Genomic DNA, 17,068 nt, shown 5'->3' with positions numbered 1-17,068 from the left:
CAAGAGGAGGCGCTGGCGGACACCGTTGCGGCGTTCGACGCCTCGACGACAGAAGAGGCGCGGCGGTGCCGAACGGAGGAGATGAGCCGGCGGTGGGTTGATGAGCGCCGCCGCCAGAGCGATGAGCGGGAGGCGCTGTACCGTGAACGGCGGGAGGCGATCGAGCGCCGGCGGCGGGAGTCGGTCGAGCGCCAGCAGCAGCTGGCGGCAAAGGAGCATCGGCAGCGGGAGGCGGCGCTGGCGGCGATCTGGGGGAGGCGAGCGGACGCGTTGGCGGCGGCGATGATGGAGGCGCCAACGGATGTGGAGGAGGAGGAGGAGGCCGAGGTGGAGGACGATGACGACGACGAGTTCGAGTGGTCCGACGACAATGGGCCGCACCCGGACGAGACGGCCGATCAGTAACGCGCGCTCGTCGAGTCCTTCGAGTCGAAGAAAAAGCTCCAGGACGACGCTCGTGCCCGCGAAGAGGCGCAGGTTCGTCGCGCTGTCGAGCTCTCCCTCCAGGCGGCGCAGCAGGGGAGGGCGGACGAGGACGCGCGGCTGGAGCGGCGGCGTCTGGCCACCGCCCAACGCAAGGAGAGGAGGCACGCGCAGGAGGAGGTGCGGCGGAGGGGAGTCGACGACGGGGCGGGTCCGTCGAACGCACCGCCGGGCAGTCAGTAGTCTAGGTTTAGATGAAATCTAGCCGTTTTCATTCAAACTTTGTAATATATAATCAAATCTGAATGAAAACATTTATTTTCGTGCACAATATTTATTTGGGGGGACGCTTGGAGGACGCGGCTGGGGAGCGACGTCCCCCAAACGCGGCACGAACAAAACACGTCCCCCAAACGTTCAATCCGGCGCGTTTTGGGGGATGATTTGGGGGACGTGACTGGACATGCTCTAAGGGCATCTCCAACCGCGCGACTGGACATGCTCTAAGGGCATCTCCAACCGCGCGACCCAAATGGACGCGCTGGGCCATCCGTTTTGGGCCGTTTGGGTGGCCGAGCAGACACGTGGACAGCGGTCCGCGTCCGCGTGTCCGTTTGGGTCGCACGCTGCGCTTAACGCGGCGACCCAAACAGACGCCACGTGGTTCGTCTTCCTTGCGCGGCGCTGCGCCATGGCAGGCCTCGACGGGACAACAATGGTGGATGGTGGAACGCGCGGGAAAGTTGCCGCGCGCACCAATGTTCCCGCGCGCGCGAAAAGCCCTTTGGCACACGCTCGCGCCCAAGTTTCCCGCCTGGCCGCCGGCTATAAAAGACGGCGGCGGCCAGAGACCGCATCACACCCTCTTCGCCGTCCTCCCCCTCCACCTTCTCCGGCGCCATGCCGCGCGCCCTGCTGGCCACGTGGGCCAATCTCTCCCTCGCCGCCCGAGCTAGGTTCCCGCGGACGGAGAAGGAGGAGCGCGCGGACGCGCGGTGGGTCGCCGACGACGACGCACTCCGCGTCGCTGCCGAGGCGGCGGCGAAGAAGGAAAGGGGCGCGGAGATGGTGGAGGCAGCCGCGGACGGCTGGCACGAGTCCGCGGACGGCTGGTACGAGGCCGCGCCCGCCGCGGAGGAGGAGCCCGTGAACGAGGAGGACCTCGCGCTGGCCAACATCAACGCCAACATCGAGGAGCGCCTCGCCGACCTCACGCGCGTGACGAAGGAGCACGGGGCGACCTGCCGGGCCGGCCGCCGCCGATTAGGCGACCTCCTCGGGCAGAAGAACGAGCTGCTCGCTATGCAAGCAGCCCACCACCTCATCCAGATGCCCTCGCCCGAGCGGCGCGCCTGGGAGGCTGCTGCGTCGGCGAAGCGCGGCCGACAAGAGCGCATGCACCGGCGGAACGGGAACCACGAGGCCCAGGCCGCCGGCCGCGTCCGCCTGGAGGCGCGCACCGCTGTGGAACGCACCGCCCTGCAGGAACTGGAGCTATGCGGGAAGCGGATGGTGCCGCCTCAGGAGGCGGAGCGCGAGCGCGCCCGAGGCGCGCGAGCGGAAAGGAGGAGGATGAAGTCCTCCGCCGCGCCACCCAGCTCGTAAGCTGGAGTGGAATCCTCACGCGTACAGGCCGCCCGCGTCGAGTAAAATCCACGGCCCCGACGGCGAGGGAGTCGCCGGCGAAGCCGCCAGCCCCGTACGTATTAGGATAGAAGTAGTTGGCTATTAAAAAAAATGTAATGGTTCCTTTGAATGAAAAAAAATTCTATTCCTATGACACGCGGGCCATGGGCGGACGCGAGCGACCAGCATTCGGCGTCCGCGGCCACGCAAACTCGCCCCAGATTTGGGCCGGATTTGGGTCGTCCCGGCCGCGGCCATCCGTTTTAGGGATGGGTCCGCGCGCTGGGCCGCGTTTTCGTTCGGTTCGACCCATCCGGACGCGCGGGCGCGGTTTGGGTCAACCGGTTGGAGATGGCCTAAGAGCCCACACCCGGGCCTTATGTATAGTAAAAGTGCGCACAGCTGAAATACAATACTTTATACTTAGTAGATGGTCAGCCGAAATACAATGATTTATACTTAGTAGATGGTAAATGATGAATATAATTGGTAGATGGTAGATGATTATCTCTAAGGTCAAGGTGCATCAATCGTGGGTGACTTAGCTCTTATAAAACTAGATTTAGATGTGCGCCTTAGCGCACGATCCCGTAAAAATCGTGCTGATACAGACTTTGTATAAATAAAGACAATAAAAATCATAAAACATTGATTAAGATTACCGACGATGTGCTCAATGTGAGGATGAAATTGCACATGTAATAACTACATTTATAAGGCAACTCAATGAAAGGTACGCAACATTCCATCTAAAGCTACTAAATTAATCATAATCCGAGACAACATTCCATGTGAAGCTACTCAGTAGCTTTTTAAAAAATACATGTGCATCAGATTCTCTCAAAACAGATTCCTTGGTGTAACTATGGAAGCAGTAAATAACAAAGCCACAAGAGCATACAGATAACCGTCTTGAATTTTCTCAAATTAACTATCAGAGATGGAAGAACTGAATAATGCTCATTCACTACTCTCATGCATTCCCTTCTACCAATGTGTCAATCAAATAGGGGCACGAAGTTGAACTCAAGTTTTCATGTACTGAACCAGAGAAGGCAAGAGCTGTGATGTACGAAGCTTGATTTGCAGATTGGCTTTATTGGAAGATTGGACTACCAGAAAGCCCCAGTCCATATCCTTCTTCCTTGATTCTTTATTACCCAACGAATTGAGAAGATAAAGTGGAGGTTGAAGGATCGGAGGAGCTAGCTAGGAGGCAGCGCCAGCAGCGGCAGAGCTGAGAGCTCGCTGGATGCATGCGCCTGGTTGCCATCACCGCCGGCTGCCGTCCCGCCGATAGGTCGCCGTCCACAAGCAGCGTGAGTGCCGACTCGACATCGCCATCTCAGGCTCTCGGGCAACAGCAGCTCGACCGTGGAATTTCGGTGAGGCCCTGTACTTTTCAATCTTGCACTCGTATTGAAGCTGCTGGTATTGTGCCATTTTAGAAATTTCAGTGATTAAAACAGTTTTTTTTTTGAAGATTCTACTGCGAGTAAAAAAAAAGGAACCAAACATGAGAGTTTAAACAACACAAGTGAGTTGCTTGCACATGAGAAGCATTAATATTTTCCGACAAACAACATAAGAACCCAATCAAGGAAAATTAGCCATAGAGCTGCATGAAAAACGTTTAAACAACACACAACACTTGGTACTACCTATATGCACCTGACTGAAAATAACATAATACTTCTTAGAGGAGCAGCAACTTCATCACATACCGAGTTCAGGAACATGAACACATGCAGCTGTATTTTCGCGAACCTACAATGACAAAATGTTCAGGAACACGAACTGTAAAATAATAAGGAAATGAACGTAACAGAACACATAGAACCAACATGCCAAAAAAGGTGCCTTTGACCATTGAGTAATTGATTTACTCCGATGCAATCGATGCTAAATTGTGAAAGGAATAAAATAATATTTGGTTCCATGAACTCAGATAAAGAGCTATGCTGACCTTCTCAGAGCTATATGAATTCCAAAGTAAGATATCTGATATTCACATGCCACTTAAGGAAGAGATATCTGACAGTAATATTAGATTTCAGAATTTTTCTGTTAATCAAAATACTCACAATTAACTTTCTTGACTGAGCTTGAAGATATCAATTTACTCACTGAACCTCTAAATGAAAAAGTTCATAAGAGCATGGCAACAAAGGCAGTTCCTAATGCAAAAAAAAGAGGTACGGATATCCAAAAGCAAGCGAATATCTGTTCTTACAGGAAAAAAATGCCAGGTCTATGGCATAAAAGAATTCTGAGATTCTCCCTGTACATTCAAAATTTGAAAGCCTGAAACCATGTATGTACAGTCCCTTCAGGTAAGATTGCAGGAATACCAAACCCAACATCTGATGTAGTGGAAGAACTACAGGAAAAACGGTCTATTTAAATACCAAACCCAACATTTTCTTTCTCGTACCGTATTTTCTTTCTTTCACCACATGTAATCTCCAAAGTATCTAATGATGTGGTTTGTTTAATTCTCTAAAGTAACCATGTTCAAGCCACGCTTGGTGCTGCCTGGATATCATCGGTTCTTACAATGTAAATAGAAAGGATTCAACTGGTATACCACTACTCTGTGACATTTCTGTAACCAAAGCAGACAAACTGGAAAGAACGTATGGCGAAGTAAGAAACATCTGCAAGTTTAATTGGGAAGTGTTATCTCTTGACCTAGCAGGTTTTTTTAAGAACTATTCCATAGAATCAGAAATTACTCATCTCGCTAAAAAGGAATGTTCCTTATGAAATAACTCCAAAAAATCTGGAGCCATTCATGAAAAGTGTCTTCAAAAAATCCTTACGAACAGTGATGTTATCTTTGCAGCTCACATAAATCATTGAACCAAACTTTCTACCAATTTGCTACCTGTGGAATAAATAAGAAACTAAGTAGACAACTTAGGAGCCGAATGAAGGGAGCTTACTGTAGCTGGAGGCTATTATCTGGGTGTGATTCTCTTATCACAATCACCGGCCGGTGATGCTCCGCGCCACAGCAGGTCTCCTCTTCCTCCTCGCTTGGACTATATTATCCTCCTTTGAATCTCCCTCTATGCATCTTCCTCTTCACCTTCGGTTCTCACTTGCTGCAGCAGACCAACCAAACAACACATGAACACACCAGAAAGAAAAGGAACACTGGAGAGAATAAAAAAGTACTAACACTGGAAATATTATGATACTATGTAAGCTCAAATCACCTAGTGGAGGAAGATTCTCCTTGCTATTCGTTGAGCGGTCCCAAGACCTGAAAGAAATTGCAGCCAGGAAAGTCCACCAAGATTAAAATACTCGATTTGATATTATTGTTTCTTCTAAACCATTCAATCACCTAAACGAAATAGCCTATCGAAGCCTGAAAAAAGGGGCATGGAGAAAAAAAAAAGCAATCTTATGAAAAGAGGTAAGAACTATGTTAAAATCCTCTCCTGTAAGCTTCCAATTTTTTTGGGTGCAGTTAAAATTAAACCAAGGAACTCAAAAGCTAACAAAGCTCCATTATGGACATATATATAGTATATAGTACATCAAGCACACGATTGCTAATTGCGTAGGAGGTATTGCACATAAATTAGAATTAGGAAAATGCTATGTTTTCCTCATAATAAACTTGGCCAAGCATATCATCGATTTCTAAATCTAAATATGACATGAAGCATTCCTTTTGAAAATCATTTTGATCATCTGACCACTACCGTCGCAGCAGCATATATGTGTTCCTCCTCTGTCCTAAAGTAAAAGAAATAAGGAGTATTTGAAGAAGCAAAAAAGAAGAATCACTTACCCTGTGATATTGGAGCATCACCTCAAGAAGTGTGCTTTTCTCGTTGGTTTCCCATGTCACCTGTACAAAGCAACATAACATCATCTTTAGCATGGACAATTTTGAGAAAAATGAGATCTGCTGTAGTAATGAAATTTTAGAGAAACAAAAAAAGAGACCACGAGGTAAATATGAATTAGAAACTTCTAATTTTCTTCACTACACAAATTGCAAAACTGAGATATGTGGGGAGTGAGAGGGAGGACAGAGGAGTACCAATCACACGATGTACTTAAAAAGTGCCCCTACTTCGCTTGTGAGAGCTACCTCACAAGAAAGAACCAAGCCACAATGTTTCTGGCTCCTCCACATCTCTACCTACTCCACTCTTGTAGTCTTGTTGCTCCATCTTTTTCTTTCCATCCTCTTACTCCTCGTAGTTCTCACCGGCGTCTGCTGCTGAGCACCAGCAAGGTGACCCCTGGAAAAGGCACGAGGATGCACATGAACAGTTAGTACACCAAAATAGCAAAGATAAGTAGAATATTAGCACGGAGAGCTAGGCCAACTGAAAAAATCAAATCTTGAAAATTAGCATGTAGTCAAATAAAAGTGTGACACTAAACATGGAGGGAAATAGCATATAATTTGTCCAATCGTACAAAAATCATTACCTTGCAGATCGTGGCATATCCTCCCCCACCCTTCTATACATAGCTGTCCTCTGTCTCCATCTCTCCTCAAAAGCCCCCTTGTCCTACCAATAATATAACACCATCACATCACACGATCAAATTACTCAAATATGACGATGCATAAAGCGAATGAACAAATACCAGATCAATTGCATATGCAAGATACGTGAACACCTAACAAAGAATGCATATTAGAAGTTGCAGCATGTTAGGAAAACACAGAGCTCATGGGGAACTAATACAAACAAAATAGAAAGAAAACTAAAAAAAAGGACAACCAAATACAGTCGACTTTAAAAAGGGTAACCAAGAGCTACAAGTCATAAACAAAGAACATAGCAATAGATATAAAGCATTGATAGATGCATCACAATATGACATGCACATATGGCAAGGATAGGAAGTTGGAACCTAACTTATAACAGAAAGATGAAAGGGAATAATACCAGCATAAGAATCATGTCACATTATTAGCAGTCATGATGGTTTGTTATGTTCTACACATCATCTTTTCAACTTTCTATTTAGTTAATAAAATAAGCATTCAGCAGTTTTTCAAATATTACAAACCCAGCAGTAAGATGGTTATATTTAAAATACGAACAGACCTGTGGTAAGGAGAATTTTTTCTTTAATAAAAGAAATTGGCTTGTGCCAATTTTAGTTCAGAACGGGTAGGGCTTATATATTTCTGCACTCACTCTTACCTCTTATCCATGCCTTGATCATTGCTGCCATATTTTCCATCTACAACTTCACAAGAAAAACTTTAGGTGATCAGATCTGATTAATGCAATTCATCATAAAATAATATGAAAGAATAAATATGATGTCTAATTGTACCTTCCCTTCCAGATCATCATCTCCTGATATGCCAAGTGCCTCAACTTGGGGTTACATTGTTATTTCTGACAACCAAAAATACTGTTAACTAATATAGAACAAAACTAATAGATATATAGCTACAAAAACTCATGAATTTACTCTTGATGTGGTATAGCAAAAAGCAGTTTTAACGCAACATGCATTAAGTAATGATCTCATGACGACCAGGAGAGATACCACTTCAGGAAGATTAGGAAGCAGAGACCAGGTTTTTTTTGCCAGAAATGAAAGCGCCGTTTCGTGAACAAAAACTTAATGGACCAAATCCAATATTCATAGCTTTTGTGTAGATGCAACGAACTACGGAGAAATTCGTCTAATGAATGCAAATGTGCAGATAATTCTTTTTACCACGAATCCATAATACAAAGCAAGCATGAACTAACTGCGACCAACATAGGTCATACAAAATTTGAAGCAAAATTGAAGAAATAAATCTAGCACATGGTACCTATACCTGGTGGGCCGGTCTTAGGCTGCATCAGCATTGCTGCTCCATCCTTTTATCCTTACTAACATGGTCAAACTACCTTCCAAGCTGCTAGAGGAAGAAGGGGGATTGTTAGACAACACACATACGCACACACGTAAAAACAAAGAGAGGGAGGCAAACCTAGAGATCAACAACGCCGTCGACGTTCAGCCCCAAACACCTGATCTCATGGCAGTGGCGGCATCCAGGCTGTGACGCGGCAAATCAGGTCAGAACCAATGTGGCTGGAGGTGAAGATGATGGGATAGATACATAACCCCTGGGTTCGAGCCAGCGAAATCCATGGTGGCGAGCAGGCGTCCTCATCCTTCTCCACGATGGCAGCAGTCTAGGTCCTCCTGTATATCAAAATATACCAAATAAAAAGGTTAGGCAGATTTTTTTTTTTACCACGACTCTATAATGCAAAGCAAGCATGAACTAACTGCGACCAACATAGTTCATACAAAATTTGAAGCAAAATTGAAGAAATAAGTCTAGCACATGGTACCTATACCTGGTGGGGCGGTCATAGGCTACATCAGCATTGCCGCTCCATCCTTTTATCCTTACTAACATGGTCAAACTACCTTCTGAGCTGCTGGAGGAAGAAGGGGGATTGTTAGTCAACACACACGCACACACATGAAAACACAGAGAGGGAGGCAAACCTGGAGATCAACAACGCCATCGACGTTCAACCCCGAACAACTGATCTCATGACGGTGGCGGCATCCAGACTGTGACGCGGCAAATCAGGTCAGAACCAATGCGGCCGGAGGTGAAGATGATGGGACAGAGACATAACCTCTAGGGTCGAGCTGGCGAAATCCATGGTGGCGGGCAGGCGTCCTCATCCTTCTCTATGAAGGCAGCTGTCTAGGTCCTCCTGTATATCAACATATACCAAATAAAAAGGTTAGGCAGAATTTTTTCTGATAAATAAAATGTGCAATTATAAATTATAAATAAATATAATTCGTAAGCACTGCATGAATTACTTGAGGAAACAATCCACTTTTTGGTTCTTCACATTTGTCCAAAAAGTTATTGAAAGAGCAGGAAATAAATTTGAGATCAATCTCCTGGTTCTGCCCAACAATCAAAGGTATATAGAACGGGCAGAAACATTTGTGCGGATTAAACTAAGATAGAATCATGAGGAAAGAGAGAAGATTGGGTACCTGAGTTCCATTTGAACTCAGCCTGCGGCAGCCCATGTTATTCCCACGAAGACACGGGAGGCAACAAACAATCTGCAAGGCAAATGAATGACATGGGAAATTCGAATGGTCAAAGGCTAGATCAAATCGACCACCGTGACCGAGAAATCCTGATCGAAACGAACCTTTTAGCATCCAGTCTCGAGCCCTGGATCTGGCCGGCCTTTGCGTGCCCCTTATCCGCGAGACTCACTCGCACCTCGGTCGGGGGATGGAGAGACGGAGCGCCGCTGCAGCCCCTGGTCTAGGCTCGAGGGATGAGGAGGAGGGCGCTGGTAGCCGCCAATCGGCTCGAGGCAGCGCTCTTGCGGTTCCCCGCGTCGGCGCAAGCTCACCTCGGGAGCGAGGGAGCGGGGCTGGTACCCGGCGCTCGCGCAGTTCCCCCCGCGACGGTGAAGAAAAGGGAAGAGGAGAGCACGGGGAAAGGAGGAGAGGCGGCGCGAGAGGAGACGAGGGAGAGGAGACGAGCGATTGATGACCTTGCCCCTACTGCCGCCTTTGCCGCCGCCGTCTCTAGGGGCGCGCTCGCCGCCGCAGTCGCCTAGGCGCGCGCTCGCCGCCGCAGTCGCCCAGGCGCGCGCTCGCGCCGTCCCCCAGGAACGCGCTCGCCTTCACCGCCGCCGTCTCCAGGCGCGCGGTCGGCTCCGTCACCCAGGGGCGTGCTCGGCGCTGCCGCTGCCATGTTTCTTCTCGGTTGGATATGGGGCGTGGGAGAAAGAGAAGGCTGGGCAGCCATGGAGGCGGAGCGGCGCCGCCAGACGCGGCATGACGAGAGGGGATTGGCGGGATCTGGGTGCAAGGCGATTGGGTGAGGTAGGGTTTCGGCTGCTCTTTCTCCGCGCGGACGAGCGAGCGCACCCAAAACGAGCCATAGAGACTGACATGCGGACCCGTCGGACCGTAGGACCCAAACGCAGCGAGAAGCGGGTAGACAACGGCCAGTGCATGGCTTTCGCTAGGGCGCTGCTGCCAGAAACGGACGGCTGAGATCGAGGTTTGACCAGGCACAGTAAAAATCCGACGGTTCACATGCTCTAATCTCTGTGAAGCCCCCATGGGGGGGCATCTATTATACCTTCCAATACTTGGATGAATTAATACAATAGTGTTTAGATGATCTGCAAGCCATCACTTCTCGTGGCTGTCTTGAGGTTTTGAGAAGACGCTTGGAACTTGAAGCATGCCTTCTTAAGCCCATCACAACCATATTGCTCAGCAAAGGCCAACATAAGTGCCACCGTAATACTGTTGATATGGTCGCACAGCATGTTTGTGCAAATTAACTTCAGCCTCTCGAGATTATACCTTCCCGCCACCACAAACAAATGCTGAGCCATCTCCATGATGACACCGTCATCTATACTAGGCAACGTGTCAGTGTAGATGAAGTGGAGCATCATCTTGAATACTTTGGGTTCCATGTCGTTGATCTGTATAAGCGTTGCATCATTCTCCTTCGTTGGACCAAAGAGTTGTGCCATGAACACCGATGAGCGAGCAGCGAGCAAGCGTCTATGCGCGGCAAACATCTCTCCACCGATCTCGAAAGTTACGTCTGCCCCCACCCCGGTTTCTAGCATACGGCCGAACTGATGAAGCATGTCAGGAGGTGGCACAGTGACGAGTTGTGTTGTGGGCTGCGCGCGAATCCCCTTGGACACGCTTACATCGCATCTAATACTAAAACAGTCATCTTTCAGATACGTCGAGTTCTCCAGTTCCTCCCTTTTAATAAATCTTGGAAATTCAGTTATGTGCCCTTCGGCTGTTGTGTACTCTGGCACAGGTTCACCCAGCTGATCCAGCAGACTAAACCTGCAACTTACCTCGACGTTGGTAGCATCGGTGTTCTGAATAAGTAGATAAATAGATATGCAATCGTCGGAAAATGAATCGTGGCCATCAGGGTAGTATATGATTTTCCAGGTATGCCCTCCAACGCTGAATATGCCGGATGGAATGCCCTGACAAACGCCGAGCCCAACGGTATTTGAATATCCCTGGACTGTGAGCACGTGTGATCCGGATTCAGCTTCGGCGACAATGGTAGATGATGTGTGCGTTGGTGTGGCAAGGGTACTCTCGGAAGAGCTAAGAGCAGGTCTAACAGACCCCTTAAAAGGGGCAAACCCGTATAATAACCGCCGGTTTGAGGGTTTCCGCTCTACCCGGCCGTCTAGCACGCCCCGTAAAAACGGCCCCCGAATCGTTTTTTGCTGTTTTCGAGTACGGGGCGGGTCCTCGCCCCCTACTTGTGCGGGGTGGGAGCGGGGATAGTGGGCGAAGCCAGCATCCCAATTCCGAAAGCGCGCGCGGACATTTCAGTTCCCCCCACCCGTTTTCCCCCGCGCGCCGCCGCCGCCACCCGCGCGCCGCCGCCGCAATCCGTCAGATCCGTGCCCCTCCGCCGTCCGCCCAGCCTCGTCGAGGTTCTTCGACGCCCGCCGCACCTCCGCCGCACCCCCGCCGAAGTTCCGCGTCCCTCCGCACCGCCGCACGCCCGCCGCACCTCCGCCGCACCTCGGTGAGTATTCCGCCGCGTTCTTCTTCGTTGCCGCCGGTAAATTGGTCGGATTTGGGGCTGATGTATGGTACACCGTGGTAGATGGCTTCGGAGGATGTGCACATGGCGGATTTGGACGCGACGTCCACCGATTGGTCGTCGTCGGATGATTCCGACATCGACGAGTTGCTCAACGACGACGAGACGGAGATGATGGTGCTGCTGTTCGGCTTGAAGCAAACGGAGGACCGCATGAAGCTGCTGGATCAGCGGAAAGGATCCGTGATGGGGCGTATGTGCATTCCGCGGAACCGCGCGCTCGGCCACGAGCAGCTGATGCAAGATTACTTCGCCGAGGTACCGACCTATCCTCCCCGCCTCTTCCGTAGACGGTACCGAATGCGTAGGACTTTGTTCGAGAAAATCGTCAAAGATTGCGAGGCAAATTGCGATTATTTCAAGCAAAGAAGAAATGCTGCCCAAGTCATGGGATTTAGCCCATACCAAAAAATTTCTGCCGCCATGAGGGTTATTGCATACGGTATACCAGCAGATTATACCGATGAGTACCTTCGCATTGGTGTGCAAACAACCACGGATTGCGTGCGTATGTTTGCCAAGATGGTGATCAAGTTGTATGGAGAGAAGTATCTCCGAGCTCCAAATGAGGATGATACAAAAAGGCTCATGGAGATCAATGAAAAGAGGGGGTGGCCGGGGATGCTTGGTAGTTTGGATTGCATGCATTGGACATGGAAAAATTGTCCAAAAGCATGGCATGGCATGTATTGTGGCAAAAGCCGTGATGCTACCATTGTTCTTGAAGCTGTGGCCTCTCAAGACTTATGGATTTGGCATGCTTTTTTTGGATTGCCGGGGACACTCAACGACATCAACATCTTGAATAGATCCCCTTTGTTTGCAAGACTAGTTAAGGGTGATGCTCCACCTTGTAACTACAAAGTTATGAACAATGAGTACACCATGGGGTACTATCTCACAGATGGTATTTACCCTAACTATGCAACCCTTGTCAAGTCCATGAAAGAGAAAAAGGACAGGCCTTTGACAAGAAAGGAAGCTTGCTTCACCAGAAATCAAGAGGCATGCCGCAAGGATATTGAGAGAGCTTTTGGTGTCCTTCAAGCAAGGTTTGCAATTGTCAGGGGTCCTGCTAGGTTTTGGGACAAGGAAACTCTTGTTGATGTCATGACATGTTGTGTGATTCTTCACAACATGATCATTGAAGATGAAAGAGGTTTAAACTTGCCATGTTTCTATGACAATGTTGGCACCCGAATGCAGCCCGAGAGGAACCCTGATCGGCTTGAAGCTTTTCTTGCAGCTCATCGAGGCATTGAAAATGCCGAGACTCATCACCAGCTCACCCAAGATCTGATTGATCACCATTGGCAGTTGCATGGCCAATGAGTTTTTACATTCATTTCCCATTGTTGTATGTGTGAAACATTCATTTCCTATTTGTTGTATGTGTGAAACATTTGTTATTTGTTTAATTCTTCCATTAGAACATTTGTTGACATTTCCGAGAAACATTATTGTAATAATTAAGACGATTATTGTGTGATGTAAAACATTTATTTTATGTGAATGGTGTGTTGGTTCTAATATGCAATTTGTCAAAAAACCCTGTTTTGAGGGGCCACTCGGACGAGCTAGCAGAGCCCGTATCCCCACCCCGTAAAACAGAATACGGGGTGGGGATACGGGCTCTGCTAGCTCGTCCGAGTTTTTGGCCGGTGAAATCCGGATACAGGGCCCTCTACTCGGCTTTTACGGGGCGAAAAAATACGGGGCCTGTTAGACATGCTCTAAGCACATCCGGTGGAGTATCATCGACATTGGCGACTAGGTCTTCTAGAATATTTGGCTCAGTGGACTTGAGGTTCTCAAAGGCATCACTCCCTACGATCGCCATGAGGTTTTGGAGAGACGCGAGGAACTGGAAGCAAGCCTTCTTAAGCGCGAGACAACCATGCTGCTTAGCAAATGCCAATGCAGCTGCCGCCGTGCTTGTGCTAATGTTGTTGCACAATATGCTCTCGCATATCATCTTGAGCTTGTCGAGGTTGTACCTCTCTGCCGCGGCAAACAACATCCTTACTGTTTCATCATCATTGTCATCATCAATCTTGGGCAATGAGTCAGTGTAGATGAAGTGGAGCATAGCCTTAAAAACCGTTGGCTCCATGTCTTTGATCGGGACACTCGTTGTAGCATCCGAAAGAAACTGCGCCATGAACATCGAGGACCTAGCGGCGAGCAAGCACCAGTGAGCCGCAAACGTCTCTCCGCCGACCTCGAAGGTCACATCCGTGGCCTCGCCAGTATCGAGGATGCGACCAAGTTGCTCAGGCATGCTAGAGGGTGGCGCCGTGGCGTCCTCCGTGCGGATGTTGGTGAGGTCGACCTCGCATCTGGCACTGAAACAGTCGTCTCTAAGATACGGCGAATTCTCCAGTACGCTCCTTCTAATGAATGTTGTACTCACCGTTCCGTCTCCTTGGGCGACGCATGTGCGATTACGGTATGGTTTAGTGTATTCTGGCACTGGTTTGCCGAGGTGATCCAATAAACTGAACTTGCATCTTGCCTTGACGATGGTTGCATCGGTGTGACGAAGCATTATTATACCAATGGATATGCAATCGCTTCTTGATAAGCGGAAACCGTCAGGAAAGTATGCCATAACCCAGCTATGCCCTCCGACGGTGAAACTAGCCGATTGGATGCACTCGCCGACGCCGTGTCCAATGGTATGGGAATATCCCTGGACTGTGAGCACGTGAGACCCGGACACAACTTCGGTGACAATGGTCGAGGCTGTGTGCGCCGGCATAGCGCCGCCAGCGAGGACTGCAGGCTCGGACGAGCCAACAGCAGCCAGATAGATTTAATTCAAGATGCAAGGGAGCCAGATGGATTTAAATCATTTAATATGGATTATCGGTGCTGGTTTCGGAGGAGAAACACGTACGAGCAAACCAAGCTATGAGAGTCAAACTGAAAGATTCTACCGAAGCCTACTCGGATGCGACCTCCTGGCTGTCCGGGTGCTTTCCAGAATCCAGACTCGACAAGATAACAAGCCCTGTGCCCCTGTCCGGAAAGGGCTTGGTCTTCGTACTTCTCCCCGTTGCTCTACTCTTGTTCCAGGGTGCCATCGAGGCCATGACGTGCCTCTCCATAACTCACCGGAAAGGAGTAAAAGACCGAAGTTTTCTGATGAAGAAAATAAGACTTTATTTTAGTTGCTAAATATAAAGAGTATGATACCCAATGCACTTTAAAAGGAAGCAATTGTCTTAGAGGTAACCAAACGAAAACCTGAAAATTACATGTTCACGACTAGTTACGCGGTAGCATCCAAGTAGAGTTCGGTAATGTTTTTGAGTTCGGAGAATATATAACATGTGTACTACTATAAATACATCAGAAAATTTGCAAATTTCATATAGCTAACTTTCTCGTGTAGGTGTTCCTCCCAAAAAAAAGCTGTTATTGACCCCCTCCGATTCAGGTAGGTAGACGACCACGATGTTTAGCTCTTCCAAGTCCGTCGTCCTTGCCGGCCGCGACGCTCCGGCTCATACGGTGTCGACCATTATCGCCGGGGCCGTGTCTGGTTCGCACGTGCTCACAGTCCGGGGATACTCCACCACCGTTGGGCTCGGTGTCGACAAGATCCTCCAATCCAGCAATTTCAGCGTCGGAGGGCATGCCTGGAATACGATGTACTGCCCTCATGGTCACGACCCAGATGGAGACTGGATATCCGTGGGTCTAAATCTTCGACACGCCCCCGCCACGAACTTCAAGATAAGATGCACGTTTAGCTTATTGGATAATGTCGGCGAAACGGTGCCAAGATACACGACGGAGTGCCGGATGGCCACATGCTCTAACAAAGGAGAAGTATTGGCGTTTCCAACGTTCATCAAGAGGGCCGAACTGGAGGAGTCAGCATATCTCAAAGACGATTGTTTCAGTGTCAAATGTGATATCACTGTTACCAAGATCCGCACGGAGGACAAAGCGCAGTTCGTCATGGTGCCACCCTCTGACATGCATGAGCAGTTTGACCGTATCCTCCAGACCGGAGAGCTATCGGATGTGACTTTGGAGGTCTCCGGTGAGACGTTTGCCGCGCATTGGTGCTTGCTCACCGCTCGGTCTTCTGTGTTCATGGAGCAATTTCTTCCCATGAAGGAGAATGTGCTCCAGGAGGGAGTGCACGTCGCAGCGCCTCACCGCGCACGCCGCAGGGTACTGGAGTTTTCCTTGGCGGCCGGCTGTCGCAGGCAAACGTAGTGGCATATGGAGGAGTTCCGTTGGGTGGTATCCGATCAAGTGAAAGGATCAGAGCTCAACCAAACGCTGAATCGACTCAGCTGGAGAGGGCTCAGAATCTTCTATGCAATCGGTATAATGCAATGGACACAGGTACCACCGTCTCATCCTCTTCTTTTTCTATTGCATCGTTTCCTGATGATGTAGTTATTTCTAGAGCATCGACGTTAGGAGTTTCTTTAGGTTCTACAGAGGCTCATGTTAGATCTTCTATTCATCATATTAAAGATTTGGATCTTCAAAGAACGTTAGTTATGTTGCAAAGGAATGAAGATAGAGTTAAAAAGGGAGACGTTAATAACTCTAATTTGGTTCTTGAACAAGCTATAGAGCTTAGTGCAGATTTAAAGGAAAACGAGCAATTAGGCTTACAAGGTCAAAAGGGCCTTACTTCCATTGTTGAAAAACAGAAACGTACTTACAAGAAAAGAATCAGTGAGGTCTCGGTTGCTACTAGGACAAGTGCTAGACTTAAATTGAAAAAAATAATACAATGAGGGGAAGTTTTTGGAACAGTGATGGCTTCAAGGATCCTGCTAAACATTCAGTTGTGCATGAGATGATAAGAGAACATAAGTTGGATTTCTTTGCTGTTATAGAAACAGGAAGAGACAACTTCTCAGCACCTTTCCTTAAAAATTTGTCAGGGGGATATGATTTCATGTGGTATTGCTTACCACCACTAGGAAGATCTGGGGGTATTTTGGTAGGTTTTAATTCACAAACGTTGTTGGTTAAAAGCTTTGTTGCTGGGGATAGGTGTGTTAAGTTTCACTTATCCTCTAAATCGGATGGTTTTGAATGGTCTTTAGTAGTAGTCTATGGTGCAGCCCAAGATGCTAAGAAGGGTGAATTCCTAGCTGAGCTGGTACGTTTTTGTGAGGATGATGCTCTACCTATGTTAGTTGGCGGGGATTTTAATATAATTCGTCGTCGAGAGGAGAAAAATAATGACAATTTTGATGCCAGATGGGGCCTTTTATTTTTAATGCTATTATTGAGAGTCTTGACCTCAGAGAACTAGCTCTCTCGGGAAGGCAATTTACTTGGGCAAATAGAAGAGACAATCCCACTTACGAAAAGCTC

General features: G+C 48.5%; 2 protein-coding genes and 1 long non-coding RNA gene across 13 annotated transcripts; 1 reads left to right on the top strand and 2 right to left on the bottom strand.

Moving 5' to 3' along the window:
• Positions 1-2,884: 2,884 nt before the first annotated feature.
• On the bottom strand, positions 2,885-9,904 carry LOC127336142 (uncharacterized). 11 transcript variants are annotated; one of them, XR_007873192.2, is made up of 18 exons: positions 9,234-9,904; positions 9,070-9,141; positions 8,694-8,774; positions 8,557-8,625; positions 8,403-8,483; positions 8,164-8,244; positions 8,027-8,095; positions 7,871-7,951; positions 7,372-7,436; positions 7,236-7,281; positions 6,508-6,590; positions 6,110-6,314; positions 5,855-5,914; positions 5,271-5,317; positions 4,995-5,156; positions 4,016-4,083; positions 3,774-3,816; positions 2,885-3,538 (listed from the first exon to the last, which is right to left on the bottom strand). It is a non-coding gene; the product is annotated as an uncharacterized lncRNA (long non-coding RNA). The 11 variants fall into 11 exon arrangements; XR_007873188.2 differs by having other exon boundaries at positions 2,885-3,477; positions 9,234-9,903; XR_007873190.2 differs by having other exon boundaries at positions 2,885-3,474; positions 9,234-9,903.
• A 313-nt stretch (positions 9,905-10,217) lies between these two features.
• On the bottom strand, positions 10,218-14,471 carry LOC127329423 (BTB/POZ and MATH domain-containing protein 2-like). The gene is made up of 2 exons (XM_051355943.1): positions 13,452-14,471; positions 10,218-10,958 (listed from the first exon to the last, which is right to left on the bottom strand). The coding sequence occupies exons 1-2, from the start codon at positions 14,469-14,471 to the stop codon at positions 10,218-10,220; spliced, it is 1,761 nt and encodes a 586-aa protein (XP_051211903.1).
• Positions 14,472-15,169: 698 nt separating this feature from the next.
• On the top strand, positions 15,170-15,943 carry LOC127329425 (BTB/POZ and MATH domain-containing protein 2-like). Its single transcript, XM_051355944.1, has one exon. The coding sequence runs from the start codon at positions 15,170-15,172 to the stop codon at positions 15,941-15,943; it is 774 nt and encodes a 257-aa protein (XP_051211904.1).
• Positions 15,944-17,068: the final 1,125 nt, after the last annotated feature.

Source organism: Lolium perenne, chromosome 2 (genome assembly GCF_019359855.2).
Source record: "Lolium perenne isolate Kyuss_39 chromosome 2, Kyuss_2.0, whole genome shotgun sequence".
Lineage (NCBI taxonomy): Eukaryota > Viridiplantae > Streptophyta > Magnoliopsida > Poales > Poaceae > Lolium > Lolium perenne.
The sequence above is the reverse complement of the archived record's forward strand: the minus strand, read 5'-3'. Positions and strand labels throughout refer to the sequence as shown.

Bases quoted from the DNA above. Each gene is read 5' to 3' on its own strand.
- LOC127329425 (XM_051355944.1), top strand. From the start codon at position 15,170: ATGTTTAGCTCTTCCAAGTCCGTCGTCCTTGCCGGCCGCGACGCTCCG.
- LOC127329423 (XM_051355943.1), bottom strand. From the start codon at position 14,471: ATGCCGGCGCACACAGCCTCGACCATTGTCACCGAAGTTGTGTCCGGG. The intron at 10,959-13,451 runs GTGCTTAGAGCA...CTACTTATTCAG, and splicing joins TCGATGATACTCCACCGGAT to AACACCGATGCTACCAACGT.